The sequence below is a fragment of the Lutra lutra genome, chromosome 7 (assembly GCF_902655055.1).
Source record: "Lutra lutra chromosome 7, mLutLut1.2, whole genome shotgun sequence".
NCBI classification, from domain to species: Eukaryota; Metazoa; Chordata; class Mammalia; order Carnivora; family Mustelidae; genus Lutra; species Lutra lutra.
Window position 1 is genome coordinate 67,269,721 of NC_062284.1, and position 14,394 is coordinate 67,284,114.

Below are 14,394 nucleotides of genomic sequence, written 5' to 3' on the forward strand. Positions count from 1 at the left end.
TGAAATAGAAAAAGAATCATTTGAGCAATGGCCTTTTTGACCAACCGTAAAGTCAATTTTTCTCCTGCAGCAATAAATTATTCATTGCAAGAGAAACCACATTTATTTCAGCAGTAGAAAAACACCACTATTTATTTCCAGGGTGAAAGTGACCACAGAAGTGGAATAAATGTATATATTTGAAACTTCCTTACTATCAATTTGTTTCCTGCCCATGGTGCAGAAGAGAAGGATGAGTAGTTCCCATAATTACCTGCTGAGTATAGTCAATGCAGATTCGCATTGAAGCCAGTGACACCCCTGCCCTCTGCAGACTGTGGTTGAAAGAGGTGCAGAATTTCACACCAAAGAACCTTCCCTACCTCACCACCTCCCACCTCTTCCTCGCTTTCATTGGCTATTAGAATTCCTTCTGCCTTTCCACCAGAATAGACACTCGTCACTGTTGACCTTCAGAAAGTTCTTCCCCAGGAGGGTCTTTATCAGGGATGTGAACGCATTTCCACTCTGTTAGGGCCTGCTGTGGTCTCCAGCTTCCTTTGGAAAACCTGCTGCCAATAAGACAGAATATGGATGGAAGGAAGCTTTCGTCCACCCAACGTCACTAGGCTCCAGACGATAACTGAGGAATTTTTATTTCTGTTGTGTTGTCTTCTTTTAAGCAGAGAACAGAAAGTCCTAGCTGGTAAATACAAGTTTATAGAAATGGGTGCCTCTGCACCATGTTATGTTCATCCTTGAAAAACAAGGTGAAATAATAGAGTAGGTAAGGGAAAGACCAGAAAGGAAGGAGCGAAAGGGGAAGAGAGAAAAGGAAAGAGAGGAAAAAGAGCAGGCCACATAGAGACAAGTGGATACACAAAACCACGAAAGGACACACACAGTGCCCCTGTGACATACACATAGCCAGACTCCGAGAAATAAGGGCATTTTCAGTGATGTCCTCAAAGTGCTATTTCCATCTTGTGGCCACTTCAGAAATTGCTCCTGAAGACTTGGAAAGCTCTATATTTTGGCAACTCCAAATTTAAAATATCCATTGTCCAAATGCCCTTCAAATCAGAGCTTCCCCAGCTTCTGCATGGCAGGGAACTAAGAGAATGGGGGACTCTTCCATGCATATACAAACCGTGAGAAATATTTTCACTGTGAAATGTAAAATCTTATGAACGCATCAGGTTTAAGAGGCCAATGCTGAGAAATGTCTCCCTCTTTTCCCATAGATTATTATTTCTGAAGGGCAAGTACTATCCTCTTAAGGTAAAGACAGAACTAGCAGGAAGTTAGTGGCTTGACTTTTGATGATGCTCTGCCTTTTTCATCGGAACAATAAGCCCATTGTCTTAACTTCCTCTTTCTTGAGCCACCAAGGCATTTCCCCCACCCTTCCCACTAGACCCCACTCTTCTCGTCTCTTCTGCCTCCTTTCAGCTCCTGATGGTAGAGATAGGAGAGGCTTAAGGTCTCACAGTTGAGGAAGATGATTGGGGCATTCAGGACATAGGAAGAAGCCATAAATGATACTTTTTTGGTATTTCACAGCGTTCTCATTTGGTATACTTTCCTAAGCCAGGGACCCAAGATCACAGAAAACTAATAACAGAATCAGGAGCTTGACCCAAACATTCTGATTTTTATGCTAGGAAAAGCTATTGCCTGCATTTTAATCATATACGGTGATATGAAGCAATAGTGTGAAAGTTTTTTTATGCACCGAGACTTTTTTTTTAGGATGGAGACCTGCATATGGAATTTACAACATGTGGGTATCTCTTTTTGGAGCTATTTTGTGCTGTGCAGTTATGTTTGTCATCAACTGGTGGGCAGCTGTCATCACCTACGTCATTGAGTTCTTCCTCTATATCTATGTGACTTACAAGAAGCCAGGTAAGATAAGGACTGTATGGGGGGGGGGGGGGGTTGAAAGCACTCCTCGACTAACCATTCCTTCAACAAAGGTATATTGAGCAGCCCCTATGTGCTTAGGTGTGCCATGGGGACAGTGGATATTAATAATGTAATACAGCATAATATTTAACTATGTTGAGCATCTATTATAGACCATGCACTCATTGAATCCTCACGATAAGGCTCCATATTAGGTATTATTAGACCCATTTTACAGATGAAGAAACTTGATCACTTGCCAAGGTAGCAGGATGTGATGGAGCTGACATTTTAAGTAGAGTATAAGTTAAGTAGCATACCTAAGGTACGCTAAATACTTGGTTCATAGTCAATACTTTAGGCAATATTAATCTTTTTATCTCCAGATCATTCCCCACCATTTCCCTGACTCTTCCAAGTAAGACTAGGGAAATGATTCTATCTGCCCTCTGGAGTAAATCTGTACATTCCCACCAGGGACTTCCTAATGGAAGGGTCCATCTAATTTTTTTTTTTTCCTCAAAAAAGGGCAGGGAAAAAAAGCGGGTAGGAAATGGTAGTATTACCTCCCTCATGACGAAGATTAGGTCCTAAAAGATCAAAAATTAAAATACTTGCTGAAACCTCTTCTTGGATACCCCAAAAAGTAAGAATTCCTGAGCTATTCAAAATAGCTCATGATCTGTGTCTACAGAAATGCCTCTTTTCAATCCAAGAATTTGTGAAGACCTTTTGAATTTATTTAGGGGCTAACCATTTATCCAAGTCTATACACTTGCAATGTGGTTATCACATAGCCTCTCCCACCCGGCAAAATTTCTGGGGCTGCAGCTTTAAAGTCTGATCCTTAACTGGAAAGAGCCATCTCACTTCTAAAAATTCATAAAGCGTTCATAGAAGGACACAATGCTCTTTCTAGGAAATACTACATTGTGTTTTCTCTAATTTGGGCACTCCTCACTGATGACCTAGCCAAGGAAAATCATAGAAGCCAATGACTTATAAAAATTATTCACAGCATACAGAGAGAAAGGTCAATGCTTTTAGTGCCAAAATCCTCTGTTGTCCACAGATGTGAACTGGGGCTCCTCCACACAGGCTCTTTCCTATGTCAGTGCGTTAGACAATGCCCTGGAATTGACTACCGTGGAAGACCACGTGAAAAATTTCAGGTAAAATCGGCTTCTCAGGCATCCTGGTGTCTCTCCACAGTAGAAGTGGCTTTCCTCTAGCGGAGACAGATGCCCTCAAGTAGCGATACACTTTATGGGTACATTCTAAGTCTAGAGAGTCCTACAGAACTGCCTCATTTTCACGACAACATCTCTGTGAATGAGTGCTTCTTCTCTTCCACTCTGAGCTAAGCTTACCCCCCGGCCATAAACTTTCATGATGCTGGGTGTCACCTTCACGCATAGAGATAGAGAGGTGATCTCAGGATGCGATTTCAGAGAGACACCCCCAAGGACCTTAATCCTTGGTGCTGTCTCCATTCAGCTTAAGGATCTGTGGCTTACTGAATTCTCTTAGGAAAAGTAAAATTTTGTTTTTTTAATATTTTATTTATTCATTTGAGAGAGAGAGAGAACATGAGCAGGGGAGAGAGGCAGAGGGGAAAGCAAACTCTCTGCTGAGCAGGGAGCCCAATGTGGGGCTCGATCTCAGGACCCTGGGATCATGACCTGAGCTGAAGGCAGACGCTTAACCATCTGTACCACCCGGGTGCCCCCAAAAGCAACATTTTAAACTCTTCACTAGTTATATCTTATTTTGAATGGACACCCCTCCTTCCAAAAAACAAGCTTTGCAGGGAAGATGAAGGAAAGTGGTATGGAGATACCAGCTGGAGCGGGACAGGTTGTATTGGGGATTTAGGAAAGGGTAGTGCCAGAGAGAAAAAGACAGGGAACCCAAGACCACCTTTTCCTTACTTCACATTTTTGCCATCACTAATAAACTAAGGATACAAAGATGGAAAGATGAGTAGATAGGATGATTCAAGAATTCTGGTGAGGAACCCAAGAAATATTTAGGGGGGAGGTTGTCCCAGTTGGTCAAACACTCCATTCCTGCCATTTCCGCTGAGATTGCTCTGGCTCATAGGCTTCCTATAATGGCCAGTTCTTACATCTTCTTTTCTCCATTTCCAGGCCCCAGTGCATTGTCTTAACGGGGGGACCCATGACAAGACCTGCTCTCTTGGACATTACTCATGCCTTTACCAAGAACAGTGGCCTTTGCATCTGCTGTGAAGTCTTTGTGGTAAGAGCTACTTCACCCCAGGAAGATGCCTCCCTCCCTGCTCACCTTGTATTGTTTTAGGCGAGCCAGGTGGGTACAAGAAGTGACAGGAAAGTGGCAAGGCAGTTTGGACAAGAGCCCCTTTCCTTGATTCATAGAGCAAGGACTGGAAAGGGCCATAATCCCGAATTTCAACGAGTGGATAAAAAGTGTTTCAGATTCATAGGAGACCAACTAAAAGTGATAAATATTTCCAAATGACAGCCTTTGAGACAAGAAAAAGAAAACTGGCTCAGAAATAAAATGAAGGCATTTGGGGTAGTAACTGTCCACAGAAATATAAAAGGATGGAATGAGCCAGAGAGTGCTATTATGTAGATTAACTGAAGAGATGAAAACCAGACGTAATGTCCTGAAATGACAGCACATAGAATTTAGATTAAATATTTGGATAAAATTGATGACACTACAAATATCTAGAGAATTAAACCAAGTTTCCCATGCCTTGGATAAACATTCAGAGATGAATGAGTTCCTTTTTGTTCAGGAAGTATGTGGTAAACTAATGGTAACTTATTGGTGGTTGTCCTGGGAGGAATGCAAAGCAAATTCTAAAAATTGAACCATAATTATCGACCAATCACCAGTCTCCAAAGTGAGGAGAAAACATTAAAATTATAACAAAATAGTAAGTCTAGGCCCTTCAAACCAGTCCATCTCCACTGTGTTCCCATAACAATCTCGCTCTCTCTATTTCCATCTCTGTCTCTCTCTCTCTCACACACACACACGCACATGCCACTCAAAGTCCTTAGCTACTTCAATGAATTTTTTTAGTACATACCTATTCCTCGAAGCATTTTCCTACAATTTTTCTTATTTGGCCTATATTACATTTTAGTGAGGAGAAAGGAGAAAGAATCTCTGTTCTTGTTTTACTGGTTAGAAAAGTGAGATTTAAGAAAATGAAATCCTTGCCCAGGGTCACGTGACAAGAAAGTAAGAGAAGCAGGATGTCAGTCCAGGCCACCTAGCTGTGCTCTGGGTTACCTCATGAGAAGATCTTAGCAGACTTGTGTCCCTGGGAGTGCCGATAGAATCAGGCACCACTACCCAAACTTCCAACACCTGCCAGGGAGTAGGCTGACAGGAAGCCGTGTAATTCTGGGACCCGCTGGCTGTGCCATGATGCAGGGACAAATTTACTACACATCATCATGACCAGCACTTAAGCATTTTGTACACTTGGCAATACTCTAGATGCCATACTGGTCATATTCTCCTTCCTCTCAGTGCTTATATGCTCGTAACTGAGACAATATAGCTCAACACAATTATCCAGAAGGGAGTGGAAGGAACGCTACTGACTACATAAGATTGACAGGTTAAGTAATGACCCACTGTGATGCCAGAGGACTTTTAAAAATCTTATCAAGCACCCTTCTCTCATATTATCAACTTTGGTGCCCTGGATTACTGAATTTCATTTTGGCCAAGATAATACAGGAGACAGTTTTGATGGAATAAGCAGTTTGGGGTGTTTTTCTTTTCCCAATTTAGAGAAAACTTAGTTTAGCAGGCAATAAAATATTTTTAGGACAGGAGAAATGAACTGAGAGTATAAAAAGTTATATGTTGGCAAAGGAGAATAGGTCTTTTCATAGAGATGGGAGATACAGCTTTTAATTGACCCTTTGCTGCTTTCACTCTAATAAAAGAGTGTGATTGTGGAATATCATATGAAGTATGCACCTATGTCTGTGCTTCCATTGGCCCTAGTGTTCGACATGTATTTTTGGACCACGTTATATATCACTGTGCTGGTCTCTCTGAATAAGGCCTGCGAGTCATGCTCCCGGGTGCTGAGGTTCTCTTGGGGACAGAAAAGAGTTGCTGCATCAGTTAATGACTTACGAGTTAGTCTGTCTGTGAGCCCCTGGGGCTGCAGATGCCATCAGCATTTCAACTCTAGGCTCAGTCGTCAATCATCTTTGCAAAGAAACAGATGGAGTGGGGTATGGGGGATGTCTGCTGCATACCCTTAGAAAACTTTTTCCAAAAGCACAGTTGTCGGTAGTTGGGCCATCCTTATTGGAAGGTAATAGGAATGATGATCTTGAGAGGTAACAATGCAGTTCTTAACTCTGGGAAGCTGGTGCTCATGGGCTTCTGAGACACACGGTCAAGTTCTGCATCACTATTTGCCACCTGTTAGCTGTGAGTCCCTTTTGTACAGAATTTAGTCTTTCTGAACCTCAGTTTTCTCTCTTTCCTTATAAAATGGGAATCATAATAATAATAGCACCTATGTCGTAGAGCTGTTGTGAGAATTCTAGCAGGTGAGCTTTCCAGGGCTCTACACATCACCTGTCAAATAGTAATTGCTCAACTAATTGTACTTGCTATTGCTGGAACTGTTATTTTCATCACCATTATTTTTGGTATAGCACAGTTACTTGCCATTTTTACTCCAAAAATATATCCCTTTCAACAAAACCCAAAACATCCTTTCTTAGGAAACCAGATCCCAGTACTGGATTTTGGACTATTTGTGGGCATCCAACATGATCATAATAGAAAAATGAGCTACATATTCCTGCTGAATAAACATAGGACAGCAGGCTCTGTGCTCCGTCCCTCTGGTGGTCTTTGCTTATCTTGGTGCTGACTTGAAATGTGGTTATGCTACAAGGAAGGAGCAAGACTCAGAGATCACTGGTATTTCGTTGCTGGTGGGTGGATGGGAAGTGTGTGGCTACAGCTGCCATTTTCTACAGCAATGGTGTTTTTAAAGGACTAGCCCTTGGAGCTGCTGAAATTGAAATGGAAAGAGTTATTCTTTTTGCTGGACCCCAAGCCCCCCACCATGTCCTTCCAACTCTCCAACTCTTAACACTCCCCCATCGGAGCCTCTTCTTCCTTCTTGCTTCTTTCCTACCTAGCCTGAATATTTCAGAAGTATCCTTCATCTTTCAGATAGGAGCATCTTTTTTTTTTTAAGGAATCCAGCTTGGTAACTCACAATATTGTCTACTCCTCCTTGGAGTTAACACATGCTAAATCATCAACATATATATCTCCCAAGAGGCTTTATATTGAAGAAAAGTAATTTTCTTCTTCTTCTATGCTTCGTTCCTATAGTCACAGAAAGATCAGAGGGAGTAGGACTCCACCCTTCTAGCATCTTCTCATATTGTCAAGCATTGTCCAGATCGGGGGGTTCGGCAGCAGGCAAGTAGTAAGTCAGGAGTTGCAGTCTCCACTGATTGTACCCCGTGTACCATGACGTAAAAACACACTTTCTTTCTTTGTCCATCAGTTTCCTCACTTATTTATAGGAGTTAGGAAGACAATAAAACCAATCATTGCAATAACTTAGTTTGGGCGTAGGGAGTCTTCTTTCTCTGAGTACACTCTGTTTGGTTCTAAAAATTGTAAGGTGTCAGCTCACGTTTCTCTTCTCCACGTGGGAAGGCATCACGCAGGCATCGACAGTCCCTCGCTCATCTACTTCTCCGTTTTAGTTTAAAGGCAGGGTATTTTTTTATTAAAACAAATCAAAGACAAAAATAACTTAAAGATGGAAACTTGATCCAATTGATCTGGGATTTGGAACGCAAATCAGATAAAGCCTTTTTTGTCTCCCAAATGTAACACTTCTTTGCAAAATTTGGTTTGTCTTAAAGTTGCAAAAGGCTTTCAAGGGTGCAGTAGCATCTTTTAAGTACATTTTGTTGCCCTGGTGGCTGAAAAATAAAGATTTTTTTTAAAGATTGCTTCTATCTTTTTTATTTTGAAACATTAAGAAAAATAGTAGATTGAATCTTATGAAATTTACACTTGTCAGTCAAAAATGTGGACCATGGGCAATTTCATATGAGTAAACTATATAAAATTAAAGGACACCCATATTCTATGCATTTTAATTAATGACTGTTAACATTTTTGTCATGGATGTTCCTACTCACTTTTAGAATGAAATAAACCATCATCACTCAAGTCCCTGTTATAACCACTTCATGGCTCTCTCCCTCTCCAAAGGCAATGTTATGTGAGATTTATTGGTATTCTTCTACTCAGTTCACCTAAATGTACCAAGATGTAGATCTATTTTGATTAATGTTTCCTACTCTTTCACGTTCTTTAAACTTTGATTGTCCTGTTCTTTCCTTTCATGGTAAAGGAGATAACAGATAGTTTTTGACTAGCTTCCTCATGTAGATCTCCTTTTAACAAAATTTCACCCTTACTGTTTCACCCTTTCCCTTTTTTTCTTAAAATTTATAAAATATCTTTTTTTTTTAAGATTTTATTTATTTATTTGGCAGAGAGAGACACAGTGAGAGAGGAAACACAAGCAGGGGACTAGGAGAGGGAAAGCAGGCTTCCCGCCGAGCAGGGAGCCCAATGCAGAGCTCCATCCCAGGATCCAGGGATCAGGACCTGAGCCAAGGGCAGATGCTTAACGACTGAACGACTGAGCCATCCAGGCATCCCAAATTTATAAAATATCTTAATAAAACCTAAAGCTCTATTGGAATTCAAAGATGCTCTTCAGAAAAGTCAGGGAATGCAACCAAATCCTGTGCATTTCAAGGACAGACAAACCAGGGGAAACTACAATTCTCATTTTTCTTCTCTCTTCAACCTTTTTTTTTTTTTTAAGACTTTATTTGTTTATTTGACAGAGAGAGAGATCACAAGTAGGCAGAGAGGCAGGCAGAGAGAGAGGGGGAAGCAGGCTCCCTGCTGAGCAGAGAGCCCGACGCGGGGCTGGATACAGGGCTGGATGCAGAGCTGGATGAGGGGCTCGATGCGTGGCTTGATCTCAGGACCCTCAGATCATGACCTGAGCTGAAAGCAGGCTTAACCCACTGAGCCCCCCAGCTGCCCCTTCAACCTCTTTTTAATGTTCACAACCACCAAGTCGATGCATGTTTATAGATGCATCTCTTCTTCTTTAGCCATCAAGTCTCTGTTATAATGTGTATAAGATAGTGACATGGCCCAGTGCAGGGAAAATGAAATGACCTATGAATGGGCACTAGGCACAAAGCGAGACGAAATATGGACCAAAACATAAAGGAAAAATTCTCTCTCCCACTGTTCCAACCAGAATGACAATGAAAACAAAGACAGAGCAGCAAGACTCTCAGTGTCTTGAAAAATGAAAGCTGGAAAGAACATTGCTTTTAGCCCAAATTTCTCTATTTGAGACTAATGATATTGGAACTCCTTTGCAAATTCTTTTCATAATTCTCATTTTTTTGAAGTAGCATCACATCAACTACTTCTGTAGACTAAATAGAATTTGTTTACCCTTTTCTCAATCAATGTCAAAGTTATAATATATATATAAGATTTTTGGAGCTTTTTTGTTCAAATTCTAAATTAATTTATGCATTCATATTTTGGAGCCTCACTGAGCTAATCTCTCTAATATTTTAATTGGGTGGTAAAATCCATTTTGGTGACTATGATAAATTTGATTGTTGAATAATTATATTCCAGTATGTCTTCTCTCTGTGTTAGTTTGTTTTTCCCTACTCCATTTGTGTTGCAGCCTTGTCTCACATTCATAAGTGTGCTACAAAGATATTATAATCGCTTTTAGCAAAGAGAGATTCTGCCTGAAATATTTTTATGACTTCTCAGTATGGCAAATTTAGGCATTAATGTAAATCTTTCTGTCACAATTAATGCTTAATCTGGATTTTTGTGGCAATAATAGACATACAGTAGACTGTATTTATTTAAATAAATTCCACTTTCCCTAGGGGCTCATAGTCATTGTGGTACAACTCGATATACTGATGGCCCAATACCTTTTCCAGCTGTTGGTTATTCTTCTGTCTCAGGGTTACCATTGAATTTTCCTGAATAAAATATTTCTTCTTTCTTTGCTGTTGACAGAGTCTAGAAAGCCCAAGGAGAACTAATGGTTCAAAATGCACTGACAATCTAGAACCCTGAGCAAAATTTGATCCATAATGACATATGTTTCTTTAGGTTAGGTCTTCTGGTTTAATAACTATTGTCCCCTAGCCCATCTTCATTGAAGTCTCTTGTTTTTTAACTTTAATGTAAGTCATCCAAACTGTTTTTGAAAAATCTTTTGAAAAGTTGGCAAGTTCTAGAAAATATGCTGGTAAAAACAAGTACATAAAGAATCTGATCGAATTTAAATAAAATGTTAAAAAGGAAGTGATCACAGAGATCATCTAGAATTATGGAATAGCAATATGATATGTGTTACATATATAATTTAAAGTTTTCTAGTAGCCATTGGAAAAAGCAAATTTAAGGAGATAAGAATAGTTAATTTTAATAGATTTTATTTAATGTCATGCGTCCTAAATGTTATTATTTCAATATGCACACTATAAAAACTTTAATGAGATATTTAACATTTTTCTTTCCATTCTAAGGTTGCAAAATCCAGTGTGTATTTTCCATTTCCAGTACATCTCAGTGTGAACCAGACATATCTCATACGCTCAGCAGCAGATGGACAGGGCCTACCATACTCGGCAGTGATGAACTAGACAATTCCCTTATTTTTATAGATGTAAAACTCACACCAAGAGAGGATACATGGTATGGGGTACCTGCCAGTCAGTGTGAGAGCTGGATCTACACCCAACGCTCTGGCTTCCAGTTTAGCACTCTGTTGTAGAGCAAACACAGTGATGGAAATAAGTCTGGGGCTTCCATGAGATCGTAAGGTCTCATTTACGATAGTAAAAATAATAAAAATCATCCAACTTTGGAGGAGTACCTACTATCTTCTAGGCACTTTATCATTACTATTCAAAACAACCTTGCAGGATAGAGATTTTAGCCCTGTTTCGAGAAAAATCGACCAAAACACAGAAATAATACTTCCAAAGTGGCCACACTTAGATTTGAAACCAGTTCTACAGACCACGAAGCCTGGCATCTTTCTCATACATTTCAAGCCCTTTCCAATCTAATACCCTCTAAGATTGTGGCCCTAAGCATGGCCTGAGGACCAGCAGCATCCGTGTCACCTGTGGGTTTGTTAGAATGCAGATTTTTAAAAAAGATTTTATTTATTTATTTGACAGAGAGAGATCACAAGTAGGCAGAGAGGCAGGCGGTGGGGAGGGGGGAGCGCGCAGGGGGAGTAGGCTCCCGGTGAGCAGAGAGCCTGATGCGGGCTCTATCCCAGGACTCTGGGATCATGACCCAACCCGAAGGCAGAGGCATAGCCCATTGAGCCACCCAGGCATCCCTAGAATGTACAATCTTAAGCCTCATTCCAGACCTACACACTGCATTTCATCAAGATCCCAAGTGGCTTGTAAGAAATCTAAGACAATTCAATGGCATGCCTAATGTCTCCATGAGTTGAAAGAATTTTCCTAGGAAAATAGTAGCAGATTCTTTAGCTTATCAGCCGTATTAGAGATCATCAGAAACACTTTTGGGGTTTGCTTTGAAATTTATAAAGAAAAGAGCTAGTTGGACTTTTGGGGAAGAAGGAAAAGAATCAAAATTTCAGTTAAAATGAGTTTCCAGAACTCAAATCTTAAAATTATAAGCCATTTCATCTGCCACGAGAACACCCGTCTCGTTCTTTCTTCAGCTCTACTATTCTTCCTACGCTATAGACTTGTGAAACTCTGTTCTCACCAAATTCTTTGAGTGGAGGGATATCTTAATTTATTTGGGTGGGAATAAGTCAACATTACACAAGGAAAAGTGATGCAAGGGTGTTTTTACCACACAAAAAAGCAATGAATGGGCCTAGTAGAATTCAAGATGTGGTAGTTCATGGTAGAACTTAGAACCCACCACGTTCTGCTCCCAGGAGCTCAGTCCATTTCTTCAAATGGGGCTCTGGCTGAAATTCCCTTAGTGTAATTAAACATGCCTTTTCCTATTGAGTCAAAGTTTGATCGTGTTATTTTTCCCGAATTTCTTCAGTCGCATTTTCATTTTCCTGCGCTATGATGCCCTCGGCTCTTTCTTCCATTGGCATGAGGCAGTTAATTAAGCAGGTGTTCATGCATCTGGACATTCTGGGTGGCAAGTGAGTGAGGGGAGCAGCACAGACCCACTCCACAAGGTTCAATCTGCGTGAACCCTGTTTAGTGAGCTGTTTTCCCCCTTTCCCATTTCTTTTTTTTTTTTTTAAGATTTATTTATTCATTTGACAGACAGAGATCACAAGTAAGCAGAGAGGCAGGCAGAGAGAGAGGAGGAAGCAGGCTCCCTGCTGAGCAGAGAGCCTGATGTGGGGCTCGATCCCAGGACCCTGAGATCAGGACCCGAGCCGAAGGCAGCGGCTTAACCCACTGAGCCACCCAGGCGCCCCTCCCCTTTCCCATTTCTTAACTCGAGGGGGCATTGCTGGCTATTTTTCTCCTTTAGAAAACATCAGCAGCGCGTCGGGTAACAGCAGGGCTTCTAACCAATATTTCATCGTGTCGTACAGGGGCCGCGCAAGCTGTGTGTTAAAGAGATGAACAGTGGCATGGCAAAAAAGCAGGCCTGGCTTATAAAGAACAAAATCAAGGCTTTTTATGCTGCGGTGGCGGCAGACTGTTTCCGAGATGGTGTCCGAAGTCTCCTTCAGGTAAGGCTGGCATTGAGGGAATGCGCCCGGAGGCAAAAGACGATTAGCCCTCCCCCGTTAATGAAGCTCCCATCGCGAACGGCTCCAGTTACACAGTGCAGGCCCAGAGATCAATGCAGATGCTCAAGGAATTCATTTGGAATTCCTGAGGAGAGACAAAGCTGAAACAAAAGCAAAGAGGTCCTATTACAATGAACTATGGATGGTACGCTGGAAATGGAAAATGAGGTTGCCTTTGGCCACCAGCATACATTCTGTCCCCACACTTATTGAAATGCAAATTTGTTCTGATGGTTGACGACATTCAGGATCCTATTAAAACTTCAAACTATTTTTGCATTTCATACTGCATGTAGCAATGCTCAAGTCAGGCATTCTGCTCCTTTTTTCTCCTGCAAATGGCACGAGGGCAAGCGGCTAGTTTCCACTGAATAAACGTGTGGTGATCTGGGCGTAAAGTCTCCCTATCCTCCTAAATTATTTCCATTTTGTTGAATAAAATGTAATAATCTCTGTGGCTGCTCGCTAAAACCCACAACTCTATCTTTTCTCCCTTATTCTTTCCTTTTTCCTCGATTCCATAATAAATACATAGAATCTTTCCCGAGGCCTGATCATAACTTAGAATGGTGAGATATCCTTAAAACAATCCAAGGAGACCCTGAGAAACCGTAGGGCTTGGCTTTCTAAACATTTTGGCTTCATTATGGTTGGAAAGCCCTGATTCTACATATACCAAGTGACGTACTCGCTTTCAGAGTTACCGTTTCTAGGAGTGTCAAAATTCAGGGCGGTGTCCAGGAACTCTGATGCTTACACAGGCTGGAAAGGAAAAAATTGATTAAACTGTCATATTTTGGAGATTAAGAGTATTTGGTGCATTCCTGTCTCAAATATTCCTGAAGAACTCTTGCAAAGTAGCTGCACATGCAGAGAAACCATTTCTGAAAGACCTATTACCCCCAGTGAGCATCTTTTCATCTGTTATGAATTTGCTAAGCCATGGGAATAGATGCACTTTTAAGAGGCTGATTTCTTTTGTAGCGAGGTACTTTTCAGTAGCTCTTTGGTGAAATATGTTGAGAATGCTACACATACCAGGTAAAATTATCACAAAAGATTGGTAAATAAAATTTTCAGGGAGGAATGGGTGGACTAACATGGAATAAGCAGGGAGAGAAAAGATGGGTCTGGAAAACAATTGTTATACGACTCTGGAAGAAACTGTAAAAAAAAAAAAATTAACAATGCAGAAAGCTTGTTCACTTGGATTTGCGCAAAGAAAAGTGGAGTATAGTCCAGTATGAGGACAAAAAGATAGGAAGGGGCACCGGGTGGCTCAGTGGGTTAAAGTCTCTGCCTTCTGCTCAGGTCATGATCCCAGGGTCCTGGGATCGAGTCCCGCGTCAGGCTCTCAGTTCCGAGGGGCGCCTGCTTCCTCCTCTCTCTCTGCCTGCCTCTCTGCCTACTTGTGATCTCTGTCAAATAAATAAATAAAATATTAAAAAAAGGAAAAAAGGGACAGGACGAATGATCACATTCCCCAGACTGTAGTCACAGAAAGGACAAACTCCATCCTGCTGAGCACTGAATGAGAGCGCTAAGGAGCTGTCCTGCTACCTGTACAATTCTGGGAGAAACACAACAAATATGGCGGCAGGAAC

The 14,394-nt window shown here is 41.1% G+C and overlaps 1 protein-coding gene across 5 annotated transcripts in view; it reads left to right on the forward strand.

Annotated features, from left to right (window-relative positions):
• SLC12A1 (solute carrier family 12 member 1) overlaps positions 1-14,394 on the forward strand; it is an 88,788-nt gene that overhangs the window by 39,344 nt on the left and 35,050 nt on the right. For all 5 annotated transcript variants that reach the window (XM_047738584.1, XM_047738583.1, XM_047738585.1 and 2 more), the window contains 4 exons: positions 1,732-1,887; positions 2,960-3,059; positions 4,038-4,149; positions 12,590-12,730. In XM_047738584.1, coding sequence (XP_047594540.1) covers positions 1,732-1,887; positions 2,960-3,059; positions 4,038-4,149; positions 12,590-12,730 — 509 coding nt within the window. The remainder of the gene's footprint in view (positions 1-1,731; positions 1,888-2,959; positions 3,060-4,037; positions 4,150-12,589; positions 12,731-14,394) is intronic.